This window comes from Brassica rapa, chromosome A06 (genome assembly GCF_000309985.2).
Source record: "Brassica rapa cultivar Chiifu-401-42 chromosome A06, CAAS_Brap_v3.01, whole genome shotgun sequence".
Lineage (NCBI taxonomy): Eukaryota > Viridiplantae > Streptophyta > Magnoliopsida > Brassicales > Brassicaceae > Brassica > Brassica rapa.
The window spans coordinates 6,003,785-6,029,506 of NC_024800.2; the positions used below are offsets into that span (position 1 = coordinate 6,003,785).

General features: G+C 36.8%; 7 protein-coding genes across 8 annotated transcripts; 2 read left to right on the top strand and 5 right to left on the bottom strand.

Annotated features, from left to right (window-relative positions):
• Window positions 1-152: 152 nt before the first annotated feature.
• On the bottom strand, window positions 153-1,316 carry LOC103872286 (MLP-like protein 328). The gene is made up of 2 exons (XM_009150632.3): window positions 761-1,316; window positions 153-579 (listed from the first exon to the last, which is right to left on the bottom strand). The coding sequence occupies exons 1-2, from the start codon at window positions 1,086-1,088 to the stop codon at window positions 305-307; spliced, it is 603 nt and encodes a 200-aa protein (XP_009148880.1). The 5' UTR covers window positions 1,089-1,316; the 3' UTR covers window positions 153-304.
• Window positions 1,317-7,038: 5,722 nt separating this feature from the next.
• Window positions 7,039-10,181, bottom strand: LOC103872287 (O-fucosyltransferase 4). The gene is made up of 11 exons (XM_033274017.1): window positions 9,816-10,181; window positions 9,607-9,676; window positions 9,363-9,430; window positions 9,154-9,242; window positions 8,858-9,055; window positions 8,517-8,721; window positions 8,239-8,406; window positions 7,921-8,088; window positions 7,641-7,831; window positions 7,388-7,545; window positions 7,039-7,303 (listed from the first exon to the last, which is right to left on the bottom strand). Exons 1-10 carry the CDS (start codon window positions 10,179-10,181, stop codon window positions 7,398-7,400), a joined length of 1,671 nt encoding a protein of 556 aa, XP_033129908.1. The 3' UTR covers window positions 7,039-7,303; window positions 7,388-7,397.
• A 574-nt stretch (window positions 10,182-10,755) lies between these two features.
• Window positions 10,756-11,851, bottom strand: LOC103872289 (10 kDa chaperonin). The gene is made up of 3 exons (XM_009150636.3): window positions 11,642-11,851; window positions 11,399-11,538; window positions 10,756-11,095 (listed from the first exon to the last, which is right to left on the bottom strand). Exons 1-3 carry the CDS (start codon window positions 11,744-11,746, stop codon window positions 11,044-11,046), a joined length of 297 nt encoding a protein of 98 aa, XP_009148884.1. The 5' UTR covers window positions 11,747-11,851; the 3' UTR covers window positions 10,756-11,043.
• A 452-nt stretch (window positions 11,852-12,303) lies between these two features.
• On the bottom strand, window positions 12,304-13,629 carry LOC103872290. 2 transcript variants are annotated; one of them, XM_018659754.2, is made up of 5 exons: window positions 13,506-13,629; window positions 13,189-13,344; window positions 13,021-13,102; window positions 12,804-12,920; window positions 12,304-12,639 (listed from the first exon to the last, which is right to left on the bottom strand). In XM_018659754.2, the coding sequence occupies exons 2-5, from the start codon at window positions 13,305-13,307 to the stop codon at window positions 12,589-12,591; spliced, it is 369 nt and encodes a 122-aa protein (XP_018515270.1). In that variant the 5' UTR covers window positions 13,308-13,344; window positions 13,506-13,629; the 3' UTR covers window positions 12,304-12,588. The 2 variants fall into 2 exon arrangements, with proteins under 2 accessions (XP_018515270.1, XP_009148885.1); XM_009150637.3 differs by lacking the exon at window positions 13,506-13,629 and having other exon boundaries at window positions 13,189-13,453.
• Window positions 13,630-17,358: 3,729 nt separating this feature from the next.
• LOC103872291 (serine carboxypeptidase-like 50) lies at window positions 17,359-18,980 on the top strand. Its single transcript, XM_009150639.3, has one exon. It carries the CDS (start codon window positions 17,490-17,492, stop codon window positions 18,846-18,848), a length of 1,359 nt encoding a protein of 452 aa, XP_009148887.1. The 5' UTR covers window positions 17,359-17,489; the 3' UTR covers window positions 18,849-18,980.
• Window positions 18,981-20,177: 1,197 nt separating this feature from the next.
• On the top strand, window positions 20,178-21,364 carry LOC103872292. The gene has a single exon (XM_009150640.3). The coding sequence runs from the start codon at window positions 20,847-20,849 to the stop codon at window positions 21,282-21,284; it is 438 nt and encodes a 145-aa protein (XP_009148888.1). The 5' UTR covers window positions 20,178-20,846; the 3' UTR covers window positions 21,285-21,364.
• Window positions 21,365-22,033: 669 nt separating this feature from the next.
• Window positions 22,034-25,154, bottom strand: LOC103872294 (sulfhydryl oxidase 1). Its single transcript, XM_009150641.3, has 11 exons — window positions 24,672-25,154; window positions 24,446-24,470; window positions 24,256-24,348; window positions 23,984-24,165; window positions 23,787-23,856; window positions 23,631-23,699; window positions 23,482-23,558; window positions 23,256-23,403; window positions 23,125-23,165; window positions 22,903-23,049; window positions 22,034-22,825 (listed from the first exon to the last, which is right to left on the bottom strand). Exons 1-11 carry the CDS (start codon window positions 24,887-24,889, stop codon window positions 22,297-22,299), a joined length of 1,599 nt encoding a protein of 532 aa, XP_009148889.1. The 5' UTR covers window positions 24,890-25,154; the 3' UTR covers window positions 22,034-22,296.
• Window positions 25,155-25,722: the final 568 nt, after the last annotated feature.

The window sequence follows — 25,722 nt, forward strand, 5'->3', positions numbered from 1 at the left end:
CCAAGATTTAAATAACAATATATTTGTGTTGCTTAAAACTGATTTGTAAGGGAAAAAACTCGTATGGATTCATATATACGTTTGGACTACTTCGTTTGGCTCAGATCAGATATTGTGGCAGCCTATATGATATTTCAATCCAATATAGCAGATATATCAATAAACGAAGAACAATACTATTCATATAAATAAAAGTTGGACATAAAACACCATGATGATAGTAGGAAGTGTCATGGACGAAACAAACACACAAATTTATTTGACACACATAAACGAAAGAGGATGTGATGATGATGAAGCATCATCATTCCTGGTCCTGGAGGATGTGGTCATCCATGTCAGCAACCATCATCTCGACGAACTTCATGTAGTTGATAGGCTCAGGAGAGTCTTCGTTCCGCTTCTCCCACACCATAGTGACTTTGCAGATGCAACCTTCCTCAGACGCGGGGATGAAATGAAATGTTACAACATACACCTTTAACTCCTCCATCACGTGACCCTCGAGCCCATTTATCGTCACGGCCATCTTTTCGTCGTCCATCTCTATCATCTCCTTGAACATTTCCTCCTTCCCATCTTCGTCACACACGCAACAAAGATTTAATTTATGTACTAATAGTTGTATTTATCCTTCCAAGAAAATTAGTTGTGAGATAGATTAGTATTTTAATTATTACAACTGTATAGTTTAGTCTTTGCCCTATATATGTTCAGCATTCAAATCCTATCTATAGAGAAAGAGAGTATAGATACGAACCACGAGTGTAGTTCCAGATTTTAATGGTGCCGTGAGAGTCCCAATCGCCATCGTGGACGGTGACTCCTTGGATGTGATGGCCAATGGCGTCGGGGAAGAGGTTATGCTCGCTCCTCCATCTCTTGTAGTGTTTCTCTGCCGTACCCTTTAGAGGCACATCTGTCACGTATGTTCCTGACATCGCCATTAATGATGAGAATCGATTAGCTTTTGATTGTTTTATTTTAAACTGTGTTTTGTTTATTTTGATGATGAGATTGTTATCGCCCTTTCCTTTTATATACACAAACACACCATTAATAATTGCATTAACAAATAACGACGACATTAATAAGGATTTTCTTTTACGGCTTTTCAAATTGTCTGACGGTTCAAATTAGATAGTCATCATATCATATGTGCAGAGCCCTGCTCACCTTGTCAATTTTGGAGTATTGGCCCATCCCCTCCCACATTAGTACATTTTAAGATCTTCATATTCATAAATCATATAATCAATATATGATAATATGATAAAAAAACTATAATTATTTCTTAATATTTTTCAATAATATGATCATTTCTGCTTAGTTGTTGTGAATATTAATTTTATTGTATACTTTTTATTTTGAATGTCGAAAACATTTTCCTACGTATAATTTGAGTTTGTATATATAATTTTCAGTTGTAACCAAAATATAAATTTTGTCATTAATTTTCATAAGATTAATTTTTCTTAAAAATAATTTTAAAATATAAAATAAGAAAACAATTTATTTTTTGGTTCGTATTAAAAAAATTAATACGCATATTTGATATAAAATAAATTATTTTTGTCCTAGACTCCTAATAGCCTTCGCACAGCACTGCATATGTGCATCACTTTTAATAATTGTGCTATATGATTGACTTAATTTCTAGCATGTAATTGAGGAGAAACATCAAATTATTTTTTCTTCAAAATAAATTAAAGCTAACTATCTTATCACCAATTTTAATTTTTCATTTTCTATACGTTGTAACTATTCTAAACACTTACGAATTTCCAAGTAACTCTATCATAACTATAATGCGGTCCTTTCTATACGTTCACAACATTTCCCAAATCGTTGTCTCCAGGTGGTTCGAAGATATAAATAATTGATTATTCATTTAAAAACATCAACCAAGATATTAGTGACGGTTTACAATATCACCAAATCTTATTGAAAAAGATGCCAGCCATTTGCTGACTAACACAAATCTCCCTAAAAGGATAAGTCAACTGTTCAATGGTAGACAATCGTTATAATAATAATTTTAAAATATAAATAAGTTGAATGTAGTTTTCCTTTCTAAGCTACTCGCGAATTGGAACATGAAGCTGGAATGGGATGAAGACTTGCGCAGGCAATTACCGAAACCGGCACAGGACATTTAGATGTGTGCTGGTGAATACAGTGCAGGCATGCCCATCAGGCCGTCCTTGACTTGATTATGGAGCTAAACCGGACATTTAGATGTGGGCTGCTAGAGTTATTAACAGGGGTTTTTTTTTGTTCAACAGACTGTCTTTTTATTCTTCAGTAACTTATATGCGACTTTTTCGGGAAAATAGTGATATGGAGTTGACTTTTGAATTAGAAAGACTGTAGATTTTCAACTAATAAACAAGACTTTTTAGACCGCATTTCTAGGAACAAGCTACGAGATTTTGAACAATGAGTCAGTAGAATGCAAAAGGATCACCAAAGTCACATATGTAAATGTGCTTAGAAAGCAAACAAAGATGTCCAATAAAATTATTCTTTTGAAGTGGTGGATGTATTTCAACACAGCACACTGGAAAGGATAGAAGAAGTGTATTTTATTGAAGTCCTGATTACTAAATCATGGTTATAGTAACAATGTTAGCTTATACAGATTCAAATTCAGGAGTTAGTCATTTCCAAACAAAGAGAGATCAGTCTCCAGCCAAATTTTGCAGAAGCATCACATTCACTGGGGAACCAAAACAATCTATAATGAATAATTCAGAAGCGTATGGCTCCAACCTTACCATGATTGTGGCAATTATCTCAGCCTGACCTCAGCTTTCACTACACAACGCATCAACTTCGCTGCCCTTAGCTCCGCAACTTCTGTACTTCAAGGTACTTGGTCTCTCATGTCTAGCTTGATAAAGAATGATGAAAAGCGGCTAGGTTTGGTTGCCATAGAACTCTGGACCCGACAAGGTAATGTTGGAGGATGGAGTGCCTGTTTGAACTCAACCACCGCCTATCCATCAGATATACCTCCGGGAATTGAAGTCAAGTGCTCTAGAACTGGAGTTCAGGGCGAATTTCTCTATGACCAAGACACCCTCGTGGAACTTTCAAACCAAGACAGCATACATAGCTCATCATTGTCTAGCCTCAGTCGCACGTATGCAACCGTCTCACGGTCTTCCTTGCTGAACAATATGATTTCCGGCACAGTTGAGATTCACCTAGTCTCCCGGATTATCATTGTCAGTATTACAGCTGGTCTTGCTTATTTAATGGACTGCATAGCCAAATCCAACTTTTCTAGGAGCATAGCCAAGGCCTTGATCTTCACAAGACAATACATCCGAGGATCAACCCGGCAGGACTCTGTACGCTCTCCGGTGGTAGCAGAGGCTCTAACGCTTCAATCCGGCTTTATCACCGCAGAGAACCTTGAGTTACCAACACTCAAGATGCTCTCTGACAACTCAACGTTCGTTAGAGCTATTAACAACGACAACCAGAGCAAAGAGATCTATGGTATTGTGAAAAATATCCAACAGCACCACTTTAGGCTGTTCTCTTGTATTGGACCCAGTTCGGACCGGATCTTGGGCCTGAGGCCTCTTTTAAGATTTAATGAATTTGTGCAAAAAAAAAAAGAATAATTCAAAAGCTTACTTCTTTTTTTTTTTTTGAAAAAATTTTAAATTTTATTTCAAAAAAAAACCTTTGTACAGAGTTTATACTGCTACCATATACAAAGACTACTCATTCAAAGGAACATTTAAAAGAATATCAAACTGTGTAAAATCTGTTATCTTCTTCCAAACCAAACCTCCATAGTTTTCTCATACTTACTTCCTTTCCTTCTAAGTGAGGTTATCCTGTTTCTGATTTGCTTATCAAGTCGATTCACCATACACAAAGCTGGCATTGTTGGATCTCCCACTCTCCTAACATTCCTTTCAAACCAAAGTGCATATATCACAGCTTGAAAACAATATCGAAACAGGATGGACAAATTCTTTTCATGCAGCCCTGTTATCACCAGCTGAACTGCATTAACCCATTGGTGAACACTCCTCGAGCCAGCCAAATCCTTCACTACCCCATACCATACTTCCTTAGAGTAACTACAATAAAAAAATATGTGATCCCTCGTTTCTGTTGTTGCTTTACACAGCCAACAAATTGACTCAGCTTGTGGATTCCATTTAAGAATCCTGTCCCCTGTAGCCAGCCTGTTATGAATTGCCAACCAAGTAATAAAAGCAAACTTTGGAGTAGCTTCTGAAAACCAAATCCCCTTTGCCCAAGGAACCTTTAGGGACCGATCCCGAATTAAATTCCAAGTTTGAGAAGATCTGAACATCTCCTTAAAATCCCCATTCTCCTGCTTCCATAGATAGATGTCATCTCCTCCAGATAGACCTCTACTCCTTAAATCCAATATTTCTCGATCAATCAACCGTAGAGTGTTAACTCTATGCCTCCTTGCCCTATATATCTGAATAGCTCTCTCAACTGTAGTATGTATAGGGATACCAAGGTCCATGCTTCCTCTGTCTCCAGTCATCTCGATCAATCTACCCAAAGGCGACCATTTATCAAACCAAAAAGAAGAGTTTGAGCCATTGTTTACCTCCACTTTAGATAGCTGCATTGCCAAAGGTCTGAGACGTAGCAATTTCTTCCACATCCATGAACCTAGACTGCTTGTCACCTTCACACTCCAGAAAGAGCCTTTGCGAATGAGATACTTCCAAATCCATCGTACCCAAAGAGAATCACGAGTTGATAAAATCCTCCATATGAGCTTTAAACTTGAAACTCTGTTCGCAGTGGCAAGGTTTTTTAGGCCTAAACCTCCTTCATCTTTTGGCTTACAGACATCATCCCAAGCAATCTTTGCTTTTCTAGTTGACAGGGTAGGACCCGACCACAGAAAAGCTGAACATATGCTGTTAATTTCCTGGATACACTTGTTTGGAAGCCTATAAGCCGACATCCAAAAACTGGTAATACTGTAGATGACTGATCCAACAAGTTGTAACCTTCCCGCAAAAGTTAAGTGTCTCACTGTCCAAGAAGAGATCCGGCTTCTGATTCTAGCAATTAGAGGGCTATAATCGTGTACATTCATCTTCTTTGTTAGAAGAGGGAGACCAAGATAGCGAACTGGGAGAGACCCTGCTTCAAAGGGAAATTGCTCTAAAATAGCTTCACTGTCTTCTGCTTTAACCCCTGCTAGAAACAGAGTAGATTTCTCAAGACTAATATTGAGTCCCGAAATTTCAGCAAACTTCTTGAACACTTCCAGCACCCCTTCAATAGACCTCTTCCTCCCATCCGTAAAGACCAATACATCATCAGCGAAACAAATGTGAGTTAGGCGCAACTCTTTACAGTAAGGATGATAACCAATTTTCTTCTCAATAGCGGCTTTATCCAGAAGAGTTGAGAGCACTTGCATACAGATTACAAACAAATAAGGAGATAGCGAACATCCCTGGCGCAAACCTCTCTTACTATTAAAATAACCCGCCAGTTCTCCATTAACCTGAACTGAGAAAGAAGCGAGCTCAATGCACTTTCGAATCCACACAATGAACTTCACCGGAAAATTTAAAGCTTCCAACACGGTTAGCAGGAAAGACCACTGCACAGAGTCAAAAGCTTTTGAAACATCTATCTTGACTGCACATCTCTCTGTCACTGATTCTTTATGGTAACTTTTCACAAGCTCCGATGCCAACAGAACGTTCTCCATAAGTAATCTGTCTTTGACGAAGGCAGATTGATTCAAAGATATGAAGAGAGGAAGTAAGCTTTTCATCCTGTTTGCTAGAAGCTTTGAGATGACCTTATATAACACATTGCAGCATGAGATTGGACGATAGTCTTTCATGAGGATTGCATCATTCTTCTTGGGAATAAGTGTTAAAATGGTTGAATTAATCCCCTTTGGCAGAAATCCCTTATCGAAGAAAGACTGAATGGCGACCACAAAATCTCCTCCAATAACTGACCACGAAGCCTTAAAGAACTCACTCGTAAACTCATCTGGACCAGGAGATTTATCCGCAGCCATAGAAAATAAAACCTTCTTCACTTCCTCTGCTGTGACTTCCTTCATAAGCATTCTTCTATCATCCTCAGAACACTCAAAACTGAGAAGAGCTTTCATATCTTCTATATTTGTCCCACTATACTCCGAGGGAATATGAGTTAGAAACTTTTGAAAATGATCCACTGCTTCCTGTTTTATATCCTCTTGAGTAGCTGCAATAGTTCCATCCGAACGTTTGATTTCTCTTATGGAGTTCCTGATTTCCCTTACTTTAGCTGCAGTATGGAAACTTTTATTGTTACCATCACCCACATCCAGCCAGTGAATCTTTGCTCTTTGGCTGATGACTTTTTCCTCTATTGCGGAAAGAAAAATCCATCGCCTATACGAGACAGATTCAGCTTCAATATTGCTCTGAGAGGGATCTTCTAACGTCCTCGTCTGATTATCACAAAGCGTCTTATAAGCTTCTCTTGTCTTCTTTACTATATCACCCACTTTCTCCTTACTCAATCTCTTCAAACTCGGTTTCAAGGCCTTAAGCTTCTTCGACAACCTGAATAAAGCTGAAGTCGAGTTAAACAGAGGCTCTGTCTCAGCCCAAAAATCTTCAATCACCTTAAGAAACTCTGGCATCTCCACCAATGCGTTGACAAATTTAAAAGGCTTCCTTGGCTTCATAACTTCACTCTTTATAATGATCCTACACCTTTGATGATCCGAACAACCTCCCGCTTCAAAAACACAATATGATTGAGGATATTTTCTCCACCATACCTCATTCATCAATGTGCGATCCAGCTTTTTACAAATGACTCCATTATCCCTTTTATTGCACCAAGTAAAACGAAGTCCCTGATATGTCATATCTATCATGGAACAATACTGCACCACTTCCTGGAACTCTCTCATCCCCATAGCGTCATGAAATGAATCCAAACTAGAATGCTCAATCCCATTAAGTATCTCATTATAATCCCCCAGCACAATTCAAAAGCTTACTTCGAAGAATCTATAATAGATAAAACAAAAAGGAACCGGTCAATGTACAAAAGCTTTGTTCTCCCCTAACCTACATTTATTTGTGGGCAACCCAACACTAGACACTAAATGTACAAAACGCACGGGGTGGTTCTTGGTGGGAGCTAGTCTCAGTTCCTCAGTCTAGATACATCGACTTCAACGTGTCAAAAAATCCCACACCCGTGGACAATGCTTGAGAAGGCCCTGAAGTTGCAGGCTAGTCCTCCTCTCTCTATCGCTCTGTTATGCGGATGTGTCCAAAGAATTGAAAGAATTACCAATACAATGCAACTAAACAATGGGACTAGATTCCAGAATCTCTACCAACAATGTATCAGGTGGTTGCTGTAGTTTTGTTCCTGCGGCACATACAGTCAGGGCAAGGGAATATGTAAATGGAGTCACTTGATCGTTTCAGCTCAAACCCCTTGGAGTCGCTATGAGACCTCATGTTTAACATTTGATGTTTAAAACTTCTCCAGCTGCAAGGTGAGATCAGAAAGAGTCATTGAGGGATCAACAAGATATTATAAAACCAAAAGGCATGTGTATAGGTTGAAGAGGTAAGCATCATTACCTCAACTTGGGATTGTCAAAGAGTACTGCTAACTTTCGCTTGTCTGGCCGAATCGTCTTTGAATGTCCTCCAAACAAATACCTCCGATGCCCCATGAGGAAATGAGGGAAGTTCCCTCCTTGTGTCGTCACAAACACCTCACTGTGGAGACACACTGTGTAATCTAGTGCAGCCATTCTCGAGGAGAAACTCTGAACGCAGACACATAATTTAATAAGTCTGAAAAGAATCATCACGTGGATGAGCAAACAATGGAAGATCATGGAAACCAGAAGCCTACCTTAAAAGGAGCCAGTTCTTCTTCAGACGCAAGCATCTCCTTCGTCTGAAGATTAGGGAACATCTCGAGTAGTGGAGCCATAGTTCTGTTCCCACCATATATCGGCCCAGAGGCCAGGTATATATATGTGCTTTTGTTGAAGCCCATTCCTCTAAGTATCAAACCCACCTGATAGGTTTACAAGGAAGACAACTAAACCAATAGGAACAAGCTACTCTACTACTCACATCATTCCTCACAAGGGTATCTACGGATTATTCCACAGTAGTTTCTAGGGATGAAAGAATACAGTGATATTCTCGTATAGTTTATGCTTACCTCTAAAGGAGTTAAAGGGCATTTGCCATTGAGCCTGTTAGCTCCTGGTCGTATGACGCGGCCCGGTTTTGTGAATTTCCCTTTCCAACCCCGTTCTCTCGCAGCAATCATGTCTTGTTTTTCTTGGTTGCCACCATCAAATACACAGCAAGAGAAGGCTACCATATCCTGCAAACATGTTCTTATGATATATCAAGTCTTTCACCTCAGACACAGATCTGTTTTCAGTATATACAGACTTGATATAATGAAGCGTTTCTCCTTTACAGGTAACAAACCTCTTCAAAACGAAGATGCACAGAAACGTACTTCCCAGTGTTGTTTGCACTAAGCTTCTTCATTTTCTTCACCAGTGTTTCTCCTTGGGTGAGTATTGGTTTTGCAAATCGCAAAGCTACATTATTCGCCAAACATCTAAATTTCTGAATAGCTCTTGGAGCATCAAACGAAAGTCTATTTGCAAATGGGGAAATCCTTATAACCCTGTGCCATGAAAAGACAACAAATACTTCAAGAACCTGTGTCCTAAACCAGAATCAAAGCTATATTACACAAAAAAAAACAAGGCGACTTATGGTAGTAACCAACATTAATAAGTGAAGAACACAGTGTGACTCACTTTTCTTCAAGCAGCTTTGGCAGGACTGAGTCCCGGTAATAGCTAGTGGGTGCCCAAGCTTTAACTCTGAAGTTATAGACATTTGTCAAGTTATAGTCAAAACGCTCCATTAAGTACTCAGGAACCGAATCGACCACCCGGACATCATTTGCTAAGGTACTGATAAAGTATTCTTCATCGTAGATGTCCCCAAATTTACTGCAAGAAAAGCCCTCTGTCAGAAAGTAGTTGAAAAAGGGACAACTTTGTTGAATTTAGAAGACCAAGAGAAGATAAGAAAAACTGATATCAGAAACCTCGGATCTTTCCATATGCTGTGATAGTGAAAGTTGGGAATCACAAGGGTCGCATTAAGGTAGCCTGCCACAGCAACCGCATTGCATATCTAAGCAAAACATAGTTAAGTCAATAACTTTACCTTAGACAAGGTCGCTAGACACATGCAAGAAGGCTAGGGTGAAACAAATCAGATTGACTGATAACATGAAAAGATAGACAAACCTACCGAAGTCCGCTGCTGATTCAACCCTCCATTTGCCTCAATGAATATAAAACCATTTGATTCAGGCAAAACTACAATTGTCCCCAGCAGGCGCAAAAAAAAAAAAAAGAAGAAGAAAACTTCATTAGGACAGTATAGTTCTGTTCTTCGGGCAGAGCTTCATCAGTGATATAGGTCTTCCATAACATGAAATGCTTCTCAATGCTGAAACTTATTATAACATAGAACAAGGAAAGCAATGTAATACCTCCATTAGACTTGTTCACGCATGGCTTCCACTCCACGCCTTTATACGAACGTTTCCAAATCGTTGATATCTAGAATGAATACAATGGCATCTAAAGTTAGGAAGGGATATAGCATATCAATAACAACAAGTACCTTATATATATAACAATAATATGGCAACAGAGAAGACATCAGCTAATCAAAAAAAAAAACAGAGGCAAACCTCACCGCATCAGCCGTGGCATTATCGGCGTCAATCACGGCGCGGAGCTTAGCGTAAACCTGAGGGCTCCTGTAGACAGATCCGGGGGCGGGACGGCGATGGATGGTGGGACCCGCGTCAAACGACGCCGTGCGCATGTGAAAGAGCATACAGGAGATGTATATTACAGGAGCGAAGAGTAGAATTCTCCGACGACGCCGGAGGATAACCGATAAGACGATCCAAGAGATTCGTTGAACGAAGGTTTGATTCGCCTGTGAGGTCGATTTAGACCGGAGGAGACTAGGCGACGGCGGCGGAGAAGGGGAAGAGCGGCCGCTTCCCGGGAGCCGGATTTGAATCGACGGATCTCTCTCCGCCTGGGAGATCATAGCTTTCCCTCCTCCTTTGTCACGCTGTAATCACTCATTTACATCCTTGCATTGTAACGATGGCGGCCAGGTGGCAAACGCAGATTCATTCCGGCGGGGGAGAAACTGTGATGTTGATCGACTTGTATTTAACTATTTTTATATATTTATTTATGTACACTCGGGCGGTGGAAGCGTGGTCGATTTAATCACATGCACTTTGATCTGTGTTTTTGAGTTCTACGATTCTCTTCTTTTTCCTTTTTTTTCTACAATTCTTTTCATTTCCTTTTCAATGGAAAACTCTAATTCAATGCATCGGTTTTCTGCTTATGGTAATTTGTATTGCATAACCAAAAAAAATAAAACACTTAGGACAAAGACGTCCATATTTAATGCATCAAATGACAAAAGATAATTTCCGTACTGTAGCAATAACACAGCAAAATGACCAACCAAAACCCTTTGTCTATTCTTTTGCTTTTTGAAAGCGATTTGCGAAGGTAAAAAAAAACACAAATGGCACCAGTTTGTAAACTCGGCAAGAAAGCTATAGAAACAATCAAGCAATTACATAAGCCTTATAGAGGCCCAATCAAGTAAGCCATCATCAGATTCAGATCACGGAAGAAAACACAAAAGGATTGGAATCACAAGATGCAACAGTCAGGTTTAATTCATCTTAAGATTGACGACAATGTTGAAAAAAACTGGAACGACAGACTCGGAAGGGATTAAGATAGTCCATTTAAGGTAAAATTTCAATGACACGTCCAACCACATTCAAAGATAAAACTAAACTCTTATAAATAACTTGTTTGTTCTCTTCCCATAACATAAAACGCCGACAAGACCGCCCCCTCGTAGCTTAGCTTAGCCTTTCTCAATCTTCGTGCAGCGTCCCCAAGACGTCCTCATCCCGGAAGAGATGGTACCTGCATCCATCCCCAAAGAAACAACAATTTTGAGTTCAATTCGCACATATGCAGCTGTAATTGCCATTCTATTCTCCTGATCACGAGATTTTCCACTAACCAGGCATTCAATTACTCAATACGAGTAACATAATTTCCAAATTTTTCACGATGTTACTGGAAAATTCTCTATATTTTCATATCTAATTACCCTGACAACTGAGCTACCAGACATAGTGATGCTTTTAACAGTTATCACATTTAAAAATGATCTGATAAAGCAATCTGCAATGTCAATTTAAGAAGAAAGCTGTTTTTACTTACTCCTTCTCGCCGAGCTTGACCTGAGTGCCGCCGTACTCTGGAAGAAGAACAGTGTCACCTTCCTTGACAGAGACCGGAATCAATTTCCCGTCCTTATCCCTTGATCCAGGTCCCACTGCTATCACCCTGCCTGAGTTCAGCTGTAAATCATCAAGAGAAGCTCATAGTTTATAACATCTCTTGAAATCCAAATAAAATCAGAAGATCAGATCGGTAAAAAAAAATAAACGCTAGTATTATTACCTTGGAGGCTTTCTCAGGGAGGAGGATGCCACTCTCGGTTTTAGCAGGCTGAATGACTCTCTGCACAAGGATGCGGTTGAACGTTGGGATCAGACGCTTCATCATTTCTTCTCTCTGGGGCTGAGTCTGAGGAATTCTAGGGCTTTTAAGCAGACGGAAGACCGAATGTTCTAGATAGCAGGTTGGGAGAAAAAGAGCCAAGGGTTTAGGGTTTATTTGCACCTTCTTGGGCCTGTAATTAGTTTATGGGCCTAGATCATTTCTTGCTAGCCAAGTTCTTTCCATTGCTGCAATGACTGGTAATGGAATGAAATAAAAACGGACTCAGCAAGCCCATCATGCCCACTGATTCAAGATATTTATGTTTCAATCCTGAGTTCCGACTATCATCTCCTTTTGCTCAATCCACTCCTAATTATATGTGGATTTATAGACATTATCTGGTTGAGATGAAATCCATCAATGGCAACGAGACAGAATCATGTATAGAAACATTTGCAAATAAACAGATTAGATGATATAGATGAAATATCATTAAGGGAGGGGAATACTTAGTAAAGGGAGTTAATCATGGAGTTGGAGTTGGTTGGCAGGAGTTCAATGCTGGCACATGAACTTTTTTCCTTGTGTATATAATTTTATAAGTAGAAACAACCTTTAGATTTGTACTAATTACTACAAGAAAATATAAAATCAGTCGGGGATTGTATACTCTTAGTCAATCAAAATGTATGCCTGCTTTTGCCTTGTACAACAAATCAAGGTCTGATCTTACAGTGTGTTTATTACATTGGTGCGCGTATATGCCATGCTCAATACACCAAGACATATTCTTATCTTTCTTGGTGGGAAACTCAAAGAGGAAAAAGAGTTGGACTTTGCAATAACAAGATTACGTACACAGCAGAAAAACGGAGATGTTTTATAATCCATCAACGCGCCTCCCTCTAGCCACTTCCATCGAGCTGGCCTTGAGAAAGAAGGTGAGCCATGTATTGCTGCATTTACAAACAACGAACTCATCACTTACTTGGTTTTGTATTCAAACAACCATTTCTATTAACACATGGCACACAAGAAAGTCAAAACACAACATCATCCGCACTATATAAACTAAGTCAAGAAGTCAAGTTAAGACCATAGAGAGATTTAAGAAACATACAGAGTGGTAAACGTATGGAGACTTTCCCTGGCGCTCAAAATGCTTAGCCATTATACGGAACTCAACAGGACCCCAATCCTCAGATTCATAGCAGTTCCCAAGCGCCGCTTTGTACAGCTTTAACACCAAACCAATTGCAAATCAATTTCCATCACTAAGAACAAATCAACTCGAAAAGACACAAGTCAAATGTCTCTGTCAATAAACGAGGACTCACCTTAGCTGTGTCGGTCAGAAGTTCGGTACCGGCAGGGTACGATGCATAGAACTGATCGCCCCTTGAGAATCCTGCTCTTGTCCTACAAAACAATCAAAATTTAAAAGAAAGAACAAACCAAATGAAGAAAATTGAGATCCGAGGTTACGCTTTGAAAAAGTTTATTACGTGTTGTTTGTATAGAAGAATGTAAGAGCGGCAGTGAAGCTGTAGAACCCAGCGTAAGAGACGACCCGTCGTAGCTTCTGGATCTTTAGAATCTCATTGCATACATCCAAAATCATCATCCTAACCCTCGAAAAATCCAACTCACATCCAAGTAACCTGTGGAAATTCTCTCAGGTATTATATCGAACACGTTGTGATCACATTCTTAAAAGTAGCACAATCACAATTAGTAAAGCCTTTTATTTGTCCAGCTTCTTTGTGGGCCTAACGAAGCCTCTTTATATTGCGTCACTAATTTTTTACTGTGAAAAGCATACCCAATTTATGTCTCAGCTGTTCATGTGTCACCCATGTGTTTGGGTTTTAGATCCCTGTCTTTTGGGTTTAGCTTCTGGGGAGGTCTTTCTGTTCCGCCGGCTTCAGTGTATCCTTCTTATGTTATCTACTAGGGATTAACCCGGGCTACGCCCGGGATTTTTATTTTTTTCTAATTTAAGTTGTTAAATTATTTATATTTAGGTTATGATATATATTTATATAAATGTTAAGATGCATGTCATAATTAAAATTTATTTTTAAATTTTAACATGTTAAATTAACATATTTTTTACTATTTAAATATTTTTTGTAATTTTGTTGGCTATCTAATTATCATATTTAGCAAAACTATCTCTTGAGTGTTAACATAAATGTTTTAGATATTAAATTAAACTGTAGAGTATTTTCGGATCGACCACATGCTCAACAATCAATCGATCCGTAAAAAGATGGTCGATCTCCTTGGCCATGTAAGTACAATTTTAGCAAAAATATCTTTGATTTTCAGATATTAAGTATATAACTATTATTTTAAATATTGTTTTAATTGTATTTTTTGATCAAATTATTGTATTATAATGTTTATGTAAATATTTTTGTGATATTTGAATTTGTGTTGTTCGTATACTTAATCTAGATGATATTGATGTTTAACAATTTATTGTTTTCTGGAAATAGAAAATAATGATATATCAAAACGTATCTAATACTTGTTAAATGATAGTATAATGTAAATTATATCCATTATTTGAAAATAACCATTTGTTGTTTTTTATTTTCTTTTTTAAATCAGAAATTATTTTTATTTAAAAACATTATTCATATATAATATAATAGTTTAAGTTTGAAAGATTAATCTATATATATAAATTATGTATATTTTTTTAAAAAATAATTTAAGATATTATATATTGAGTAACTGAGTAAAAGCTGAATTTCTTATCTTGAAAATCAAATATTTATATTTTTGTCTTCATGTTATACTCACCAATCCATCATTGATATTTATAACTCACTATGTTTTTAAAATAACTTAGTTTTAAGTAATAAACGAATTTAATAATTAAATTCATCACCTATAATGTTATATAAACTATATTTGAAAACTCTCTAAAATTATATTTTAAGCATAATATTACTATTATTTAATTTAAGTTATTTTAAGCATAATATATGCTAAACTAACTTAAATTATATTTACAATAGGACCATCCTAAACCTGTTAATAAACCAAAAACAATACTAAACCAACATGAACCAATACCTGATTCGGCGTGGAATGAAGTGTTTCGGGATAAATGCTTGAATGGTTATTAACTGTAATAGTTTGATCATGAAATAGTTAGTATGAATATTAACAATAAAATGATGGATTAGATTAATTTAAATTTGTAAGAATACCTTTGAGTCTATGAAAAGCAATTCAATTCCCATGAATAAGTTTGGCTTTTGGAAGTTGTGGGTTTTCCAACAATGAATCCACCTAACAAAAAGTTCGTTGTTATAAAAAATCTCCTTCAAAGTCATTAAGGGTTTTTGGGACGGCAATAGTTGATGGTAGAACCATTTTTTTGCTCGAGTGCTTTGAAGTTTTCTTTGATAGTGTGAGGTTGATATTGATGGAATAATGAGTTTTATATGGACTTTCTTGACTCCCTCTGTTTCAAAATACATGAAATTTTAGGTTGGGACACAAATATTAAAAAACTTGTTTTTTATCTAAAAAGTATCACTAAAATATAAATTAAAAATTATTCAACCAATCACAAAACATACTACAAAATATAATTGGTTACACAGTTTTTGATAAAGTTAAAAGATACCTTGAAATATGAAAACATCATCTATTTTGAAACATCAAAAACTCTCTAAAACATCATCTATTTTGAAACGGAGGGAGTACATTTTAATTTTTGTTTTGTTTAATGTGGTATTTTCATTTTTATATAATTTACTACCATTTTAAGATATATGTACATTTAAGATAGATGTTTAAATCTTAATGTATTTTTCTATTTTTTTTAAATGTTTATTTCCATTTCTTATATTTTTTATTTACGTAATATCTATATTTTATATTTTAAAATAGATATTTAAATCTTAATGTACTTTTTCATTTTTTTGTAAATTGTGTATTTACTTATATTATATATTTTACATTTTAAGATAGATGTTTAATGCTTAATAAACTTTTTCCATTTTTTTAAAAAAAATTGTGTATTTACTTATTATTATATATATAATTCATATATTATAGATTTAAATATTTACTTATTATTTATTTTCCTGTATATGTATTTCCATTTCTTGTACTTTTTATTTACTTAATATCTTTATTTTACTTTTAAAGATAGATGTTAAAATCTTAATGTACGTTTTCCATTTTTAAAAAAAGTATATTTCTATTTGTTATACTTTCTATTTACGTAATATCTATATTTTAAATTTTAAGATATATTTTTAAATCTTAATGTAATTTTCCATTTTTTTAAATTGGGTATTTACTTATATTATATATTTACTTATTATTTATTTTTATTTATATTGTATATTTCTATTTCTTATACTTTCTATTTACTAATAATTTTATATTTTAAGATAGATTTACATTTTAAGATAGATGTTTAAATACTAATGTACTTTTTCTATTTTTTTAAATTGTGTATTTCCTTTTGTTATATTTTCTATTTGCGTGATATCTATATTTTATATTTTAAGATAGATGTTTAAATCTTAATATAATTTTTTCCATTGTTTTTAAGTTGTGTATTTCTTTTTCTTATACTTTCTATTTACTTAATATCTATATTTTACATTTTAAGATAGATGTTTAATATTTAATGTACTCTTTCCATTTTTTTAAAATTGTGCATTTACTTATTATTGTATATATAATTCGTATATTTATATATTTATAATATTTACTTATTATTTATTTTTCTATATATTATGTATTTCTCTTTCTTATACTTTATATTTTATTAATATCTATATTTTATATTTTAAGATAGATGTTTAAATCTTAATGTATTTTTTCATTTTTAATGTAAAACGGCAATGTTTTATAGAAAAACTTGGACAAATAGTCAAATAGTTATATTTATGTTTTTTTTTTATAAAATGGTAATGTTACATTATGGAGATAAACTGTTTTTTTTTAGTGAAAAATAGTAATTTTACATATGTTTAATGTAGTTTTTCCATTTTTTTCATGTTGTATGTTTACATATTATTTTATTTTTAAATGTAAAATGGTAATCATACATATGTTTAATGTAGTATTTCCATTTTTTATGATGTATGTTTACATATTATTTATTATTTTCGAAATTATATATAATGTTTTTTTTACAAAATAGTAATGTTACATTATGCAGATAAGCCGTCTTTTTTAGTGAAAGATGGTAATCTTACATATGTTTAATGTTTACATATTATTTTTTTAAAATAAAAATGTAAAATGGTAATCTTACATATGTTTAATGTAGTATTTCCATTTTTTATGTTGTATGTTTACATATATTTATTATTTTTGAAATTATATATAATGTTTTTTTTTTTATAAAACGGTAATGTTACATTATGAAGATAATCCGTTTTTTTTTAAGTGAAAAATGGTAATCTTATATATGTTTAATGTAGTTTTTCTATTTTTTATGCTGTATGTTTACATGTTATTTATAATTTTTGAAAATTAGTAATATTAAAATATAAAACTATATTTTATGCCACGTGTCATTTTTTGGGAGAAGTTTTTACCGCTGATGTGGACTCTCTATGGAGCCTCAAAAGGTCCCTTTTATTAGTAGAGATTAAATTTCAGATGGAAAAAAAAAAAAGGTCAGTAACCACGTGTTGCTATAAAATAATACTAAAAATGTTGGTAGCCACGTTACAAGACACACATAAAACGACAAAAGTAAGTATTGCAGTCAAATAATACAAAGCTATCTTTATGTAAAGCCACGAGCTAGTGGCAAATAATGAAGCACGTCCCTACACTCTTCCTATTGCTCTCCACTCTCCTCCTCGCCGTCTCCGTCGAGTCTCTACCGCCTCCACTCTTTCCCGATGAAGCTCTACCCACTAAATCCGGTTACCTCCCGGTTAAACCCGCCCCAGGCTCCTCCATGTTCTATACCTTCTACGAAGCCCAAAAGCCAACTACAACTCTCACCGACACTCCACTTCTCATTTGGCTCCAAGGTGGGCCAGGCTGCTCTTCCATGATTGGCAACTTCTACGAACTTGGCCCTTGGCGAGTAGTTTCACGCGCCACCGAGCTAGAACCCAACCCTGGCGCCTGGAACCGCTTATTCGGCTTACTTTTCTTGGATAACCCCATCGGAGTAGGATTCAGCATCGCCGCTTCAAAACAAGACATACCAAAAAATCAGAGACAGGTGGCAGAGCAGCTGTACGCAGCTCTCGTGGAGTTCATCGAGCAGAACCAAGGTTTCGAACACCGACCGGTTTACATAACCGGAGAGAGCTACGCCGGGAAGTATGTTCCAGCCATTGGTTACTATATCCTCAAAGAAAAGCCCAATGGGAAGGTTAATCTAAAAGGCCTTGCCATAGGAAATGGGCTAACCGACCCGGTAACCCAAATCCGCACCCATGCGGTCAACGTCTATTACTCGGGTCTGGTCAACGCAAAACAAAGAGAAGAGCTCGAGAAAGCTCAAGAGATATCAATATCTCTCGTGAAGGCTCAGAAATGGCGCGAAGCAGCAGATGCTAGACTCGAATTATTGACGCTGATAGGCAACATGACGGGACTCGCGACGCTCTACAACACCGCGCGAATGATACCGTACAGGACGGACCTAGTGGTGGACCTTCTGAACCAGAGGGAGGCGAAACGGGTATTGGGAGTTAGCGAAACGATGCGTTTTGAGGAATGCAGCGATGAAGTGGAAGAGGCTTTACGAGGAGACGTGATGAAGAGCGTGAAGTTCATGGTGGAGTACGCGGTGGAGAGGACCAACGTGTTGTTGTACCAAGGTATGTTGGATCTAAGAGACGGCGTCGTTTCAACTGAGGAGTGGATGAAGACTATGAACTGGTCGGGGTTGGGGATGTTTTTGACGGCGGAGAGGAAAGTGTGGAAGGATGGTAACGGTGATGTCGCGGGCTACGTACAGAGGTGGGGGAATTTGTCACACGTGGCGGTTTCAGGAGCGGGGCATTTTGTTCCGACAGATAAAGATGTTAACTCGAGGGATATGATTGAATCTTGGGTTCTGGGAAAAGGTCTGTTCGGTGGTGAAGATGTACGTCAGACGTTAACGTCAAGCGTTTTAGAGTCCAAGTCCAATAGATTTGATTCTGAAAATTGAGTGAAAGATCTTTTGTACTAGTTGAGTTGTGTAACACTGAATAAGAGTCTGATTCTAGTTGTTTAGTAATTTTTCATTGTACGTGCAATTGATCATTATGTTCTCAAAGTATTTACTTTCGTGGGCGAATCATTGGCCTGATATATGAAATTTTATCGAGATTTAAAATTAACAAACCAAACGGTGGTTGAAAAATAATAAGTTTAAAGAAAACTCAATTTAATTGATTATAAGAACAAAAGCATGTAATGGCGATTGGAGGCGGGATTGTGATAAGAGATTCAAAGTGAAGAGTAGAAACAACTCAACACAAAGAAAGCACATAAGAACCCGTACTATGAAGCCATTATATCGTTTTAGGGAAGAAGAAGCAAGGGCACCCCGTAGAAAACCTACGAGTATTTCAGAGCTATTGATCAAATCTCTCCCCTTATTGTTTATTTCGCTTCATTCCCGGATTCATTTTTTTCCAGCAGAGAAACATCACAACAACGAAGAAAATGAAATCTTATGTCTAATCGTTCCGACAACTCCGACAAAATAAAACATACACCGATGCCTCTATGATAAGATTGGAACCTAAACACGGCTCTGTTTCCATCGGTGAAACTTGCAGATTTTATAATGCGATCGCAGGACAGCGCTAGGGCTTACGATACTCGCTGAAGCTGGGCTTACATTAAATTGAGTTTGAAGTTAGAGTAAACTAGCCCATTGGGGTTCATTGTAAACTACGTTTCCATCGTTTGATTGACATTGACTCAATAGTCAATACGCTCATCAAACTAAAAATCGGCAAATCATCACTTAACTAAAACAATTTAAAAAAAAATGATTTATACAATCCGAATTGATTTAAACTATTTAATATCAATTTAAACCGTTTTATATCAGTTATGATCGATTTAAATTTTGTTCAAAATGTTAAATTAAGTTTTAACATGGATGACTGATTGATTAAAATGTAAAAAAAAATTGGAATTTTTTTTTTAACGATGGATTCATTCAATCAAAGTTTGAGCAAAATGACTCAAACCAAGGCAAGCCTCAAAGAGAGTACAAAGGTTTCAAAGAACCAAACAAAAGAAACAACAGAAAACATGAGGAAAGTAGAATTTAGTCCGTATAACTTTTTGATATAGATGAATCTAAAATGTAGTTGTAAATATTAAATAAGCAATGAATAAAAGAAAGATATTCCTACGTCATAGATACAAACCAAAATTAAAACACTTGCTATACCCCCAATCAATCACCTCACTGGTAGTACAAATTTACAAATTTTTTTTTTTTTTTTTTTTTTTTTTTTTTTTTTTGGCAACGCATTTACAAATTTGTCTACTTGTTCTGTATATCTAATTATTCATCAAAATAGTATTATAATCAAATGAAACCACTAAAATAATCAATAATTAGTTGACGGTAACCGGATGGTGATTTCTTGAACATTGATCATCAAGAAGCACGATTCATCCCCTTCTCTATTATTTCTTAACTCAATGGCTGCTGGCTGCTGCTACAATAAAATATGACCATGATTATGTTAATCATTAGGGGGCAACCGTTTCGTACGTTAAAAATCACATAAACAAATTAGAGGTCAATGGTCATATAATTATTGGTTCTTGATGCAATTAATAATGAAGAACGATATAGTTCCAAATTAACTTCGATCATCCTTTTCTCTTCTTCGGAGCTTCATGTGTGTTTGATGTGTACGTGACTATAATCTTGAATGTCCGACCGTGTCCTCAGATTTGTAAAAGACGTGTACCTGATGAAATCGATAAGTGAAACTGGCAGGAACATGAGAAATGTGGTCCTATCAATACTACGATAAGGCAACGCGTAAAATCATTTTTATTTCTTAAAGCCAAAGTAATCTTTGTCCGTTTTATATCAAAACAAAAACAAAATTATTCGAAAACTTCCCTTATAAATAATGTTACCCAATCCGTCAACTTGTCTCCTGAGAACAAGAACAAAAAAAAAAAAGAAATGGAACGCACACTGATCTCATCGTCGCCATTCAGGTTCCACCCTTTGACGACGTCACACAGAATCGCCACCATAACTAAGAGGAGAAAACAAACCACCGTGTGTTGCGACTACTACTACCAAGGAGGACGAGTGGTGGACGAGAACATGGTGGTTCTTAGGAAACGGATCCATGAGATGAAGATGGTTGAACGAAACTACGAACCTCCTTCCCACTGGATGCAGTGGGAGAAACGTTTCTACTGCAGCTACGACGCTACTATATGTGACGCTCTCTGTATTCTCCAAACTTTCCTCATGAACTCTCGTCCCAGCGTGGCGTTTGGAACATTGTTTCTCATCTTTGTCAGCGTTCCCGTCTCCACTGCTTTCTTTGCGTTTCGCATCTTTGACATCCTTCTTTGGCTTATGAGTGCCATTCACGTAGGATGTGTGTAGTGCGTTAATATATGTGTTGATTTTTTCTTATAGTTTATTGTATCGTTTCCTAAGATAACAAGAATCCTATTTTTGATATGGTTTGGGGAAACAGAGTAGTAGATATATAAAAGAGAAAGATCAAAACAGTGATATATATAAGAGATCATAGACAATACGGAGACTAATGTTTCAAGAGAGTAACCAATTGATTTTGTATATTATATTATCCATTAAATTCAAATAAGCTTCTAGAATATGTTTCCAAACGAACAACTTCAACAAAATATTTCTGTTTCATATTTTACTATGTTAAATTTTATGTATTCCTCTATCCATTCTTAGATGCTTCTCTCCTTACTTTGGCGTTTGAGTCATCGACCATGTCATTGTTTTTCTTACAAGGCTGACCAACCCGTTCCCATAAAAAAAAGCAATGTTAAAGTCACACATATATAGTCTTGCATGCATATATGATCTTGAAAACTTGAAGTACATCTTTTGATGAATCCGGCCACAAGATGGCAGAGAAGTCTTCCTCATGGACATGAAAATGGAGAAATTATTTTGATCTTCACACAGTGTGTTTTGTAGTGATCTCACATTGTAGATGTGAGTGGTGCCACTCTGAGGCTTCCAGGGGTTGTGGAACATGGGTTTCTGGACATGCTTCCATTGTGAAGGTAAGCTTAATGTTAATATCATCAACAAAGAGTTGGTTTAGAAGGAAAAACAATTTTGAAGATGTTGGTTTAGAGTTTGGACTATGATGGCCACCAAAAAAAGAATTTTATATAATATAGATATAAAAAAGGGTCTAAATGTATATAATTCCAAAATCGAAGAGAAGAATCTATACAATCTGTAAGAGAAGAGAAAAAGAGAACTGAGGCAGGGGACTTTGGCATCTCAACCTCAAATGTCTTTGTATCTGTTGTCTGTAAGTTGCAACAAAAAGCAAAGCTCAGCTTCAGTTCCAGCTAATTCCTCTCCATTGTCAAAAACATATGAGCTACTTTCCTCTGTTAAATTATTATCTCTCCTTTTCCCTCTCGCTTTCATTGTTACTGAACGTGTTCATAACCATAAAGTTACTGTTATATCTCTTTAGATAGTGCGGATTATGGTAATACTTCCGGTTCTTCTGCTGCGTCCTCCAGTAGCATGCGAGCGCCCCAAACGCGCAGCTCGCAAGCGCTATGGCCAACGCAGCTCCCACCGGCACAACTAGAGCGTTGGTGGGAACCGCCATTTCCTCTGCAGCTGCTGCAACAACCACCTCCTCCTTGCTGCTCCCACCGTCACCGTTTTTCTTGTGAGAGGACACCAGTTTCTCTCCGTAGTACTTCTTCAAGAACTTGTAGACTTCATCGTGATCCCAGTCGGTGCTCGAAAGGTAACACGACGGGCAAAGCTGCTTCGGCGGCCATATCATCTTCGGGAACTTGGGGTCTCCTGTTCCGAGAGAGGCCTCGTCTTTCTTGAGCCTCTCGTTGACCTTGTTGTGAGCGCTCCACAGCCACAAGACGATGTCACGTGACTTCTTAAACGGAGTTTTCACGCTGTCAAAATGAAAAAGAAAAAACACATTGAGCTGTTAAATGAGCCAACACTGGGAGGACCTCTCTCTCTTCTTTACCTTAAGCACATGTCGTGAAAATGCTGGCGGCATTCATCACACATGAAGAAGTTGTTGATGAAATCACAAATGGCTGTGAATGCAAACTGGCTTTCTCCATCTTCGATCCTCACGGAAAGTGAATGCATCATGATCCACAATCCGCAGCTGCAGACAAACAATTTTGAAAAGAGTTCAATTACTCTTGCTTGAATCTAAAGATCCTGTTTGCAAAAACACTACCTGAATCCTCTAGTTTCGTTCTTGCTGCCACGGCAAAACATCTGGCGATGCAAATATAAAAACGGGAGAATTAGATATCTCTGCGTTTAAGGGAAAACATTAAAAAAGCAAAAGTTGTTAGGCTCACTCACGTAATATCCACGCGGAAGATCCTTTCCACATATATGGAAGCTTCGTAGGGTATTGTTTTTCACTGCAGAATCATGGCCATAAGAGCATTCGCCTAACGGACACAGATCATCAAAGTTCACGAGTATTTCAGCACTTCCTTTACGACATCTATGGAAGATGTAACAGTTGATCAGGCATGAGAGAAAAGAGTGAGCAAGAAAACGTAGAAGATGGATATTTTGTTACCTTCTTGAAGGATGATGTGGCACTAAAAGCTGCAGGAACCTGACAAACGAAGTGCTGGTTTCAGATGACTTGATTGCCTGTGGTCATCATTCAACAAAGGTGAAAGGGATTATACTTGCATACAACAAAATCCAAAAGACTTGGTCTACCTTATGTGACAAAATGATATCAAAAGCTTCTTCAGTTGCCTCCTCAATGTCATATAAAGCCTGAGAAATCTGTTGATAAATCAACAAACCAGCTCTATTTAGTTTCTTAGAATACTATTATTAGCAAAAGTGGGGGCAGAACAAATTCTAAGAGACCTGTTCATGGTCAGACATATTAGGCAGGAGATGATCGTTTCCAAATTTTTGATCATCCAAGCCATAAGAACTGCACAACATTGAAAAGAAAACAGATTAGCCAACTATAACATAGAGAGAAATAGATTTGCTGAACTAAAAGCACAGTAGATATGACTTCACTGTAAAAAATTAAAAAGCTTTCAATGCATGTTTACCTGCCTATCTGCTTATTAATCCAGCTCAGCAAAAGATCAGAAGTGCGCCAATCATCCATTAGAATTATCTCACTTTTATCTTGCTTAGGACCCCAGCTGCCACCAACGAACTTTCTGGGAGGGGCCCAAAAGAGCACAGGATAATGAGTAATGGAGAACTTGTCACAGAGCTTCACATTCATCTGCGCTGCCATGAAAATCACAACCAAACCAATTAGAATAAATTGCATTTACACAGCCCACGATTCAGTATTCAATCCCCAAGTAAGTACCTTTACTGCGCAATCAACACGGGCCATTAAAACGAGGCCAGGATGTACAGCGTCTGGTCCATTGAAGAGCCTTGCGACTTTTTCATAATGCGGCTGACACAGTTCCCAAAACGGCATTTTGAATACAAACACAAGTTGATAAGACAAAGACATTGAATAACCAAAAAGAGAGGGAGGGCATTGTCTGTACCTTGTAGTTTCTACATGCAGGACACCTTGAAGAATCCATCATCAATTTAGCCACAGACAGAACAATGATCAATGTCAGTCACGGCACAAACCAAGCCTTTTCACAATTCATACATTCGAATATTAAAGTTTAGTTCTTTCTGAATAAATCTCAAATATTTTTAATTCAGTAGAAACCAATTAAAAATAAAAATAAAAATGGAAACTTTGTTCAGACAGAAGATCACCAGTGAGCGAAGAACTCCAAAACGGCGTATTTGGCGGGGGTGTCTCGGAAGACTGAATCAAAGTTGGTAGCGTTCAATTCAAAGGCGTTATCTTTCTGATCATCGGCGATGGCATTGCCGATGTCTCGGAGAATCGAACGCGATCCCGGGGAAAACGACGCCGTAGCTTCAAGGCTCACCAAACCCACGAACATTAGCAGGTGTGTCAACACAGACATGATCAAATCCAGTTGAGTATGGTAACCTGATCCGAAAGCTCGAGACTTTTTTTTCTTCAAAGTATCTTACTTTTTCCTTTGTATGGAAGTTTCACTTGATTAACGAAGGAGAGATGAAGCGTTACAGAGGGAAGAAGATCTAAGAGAAACTGAGCTTCCCTCGCTTCCGTTGAGCTTTGACCGGCGTCGATCGATAGTTGTTGTTCTCCGACTACTTTCATAATGGGATTACTAGGCCCATTACTATTTAAGCCCATTATATTTAAAACCCATTAAAAAGATTAATGAATTGGTTGGACATGTACTTGCTGGCTGTTGTGTAACGGCTGAGTCAGCATAATCTTCGAAAAATCGACAGTGCTTCCAACCACAAGTCAACACCATCTCACACATTAACAATTTATCATATACGGATATTCCCCCTTTATACTGGTATTATCATTGCCACTTTCCTCCATTATCAATTTTTTTTTTGTTCATACGGGAAGAGAAAAATGACACTAAAATGTGCCGATCATGTGCACATCCTCTACCTCTAATAATAACAATAAAATAAAAGAAAAATGAAATTGTAACTACAAGGTCCACGTGCATGAATTCATTTTCTGATATCAGGAGAAGTGGCATTCGTCCGACATATTTAAATTCCCTGATTTTTGTGAGTATTAATAACTGATAAACCACTTTAGTATACTGTGTTCTCACTTCTTCATTCGTATTATGCATGTATGGAAGAATACCCATTGCTTGAAAAAGGTTAAATCAAAGATAAAGAAAAATATATCTATATCCACCTTCAGTCTATGTATATTTTCGTGAACTAACTAAAAAAA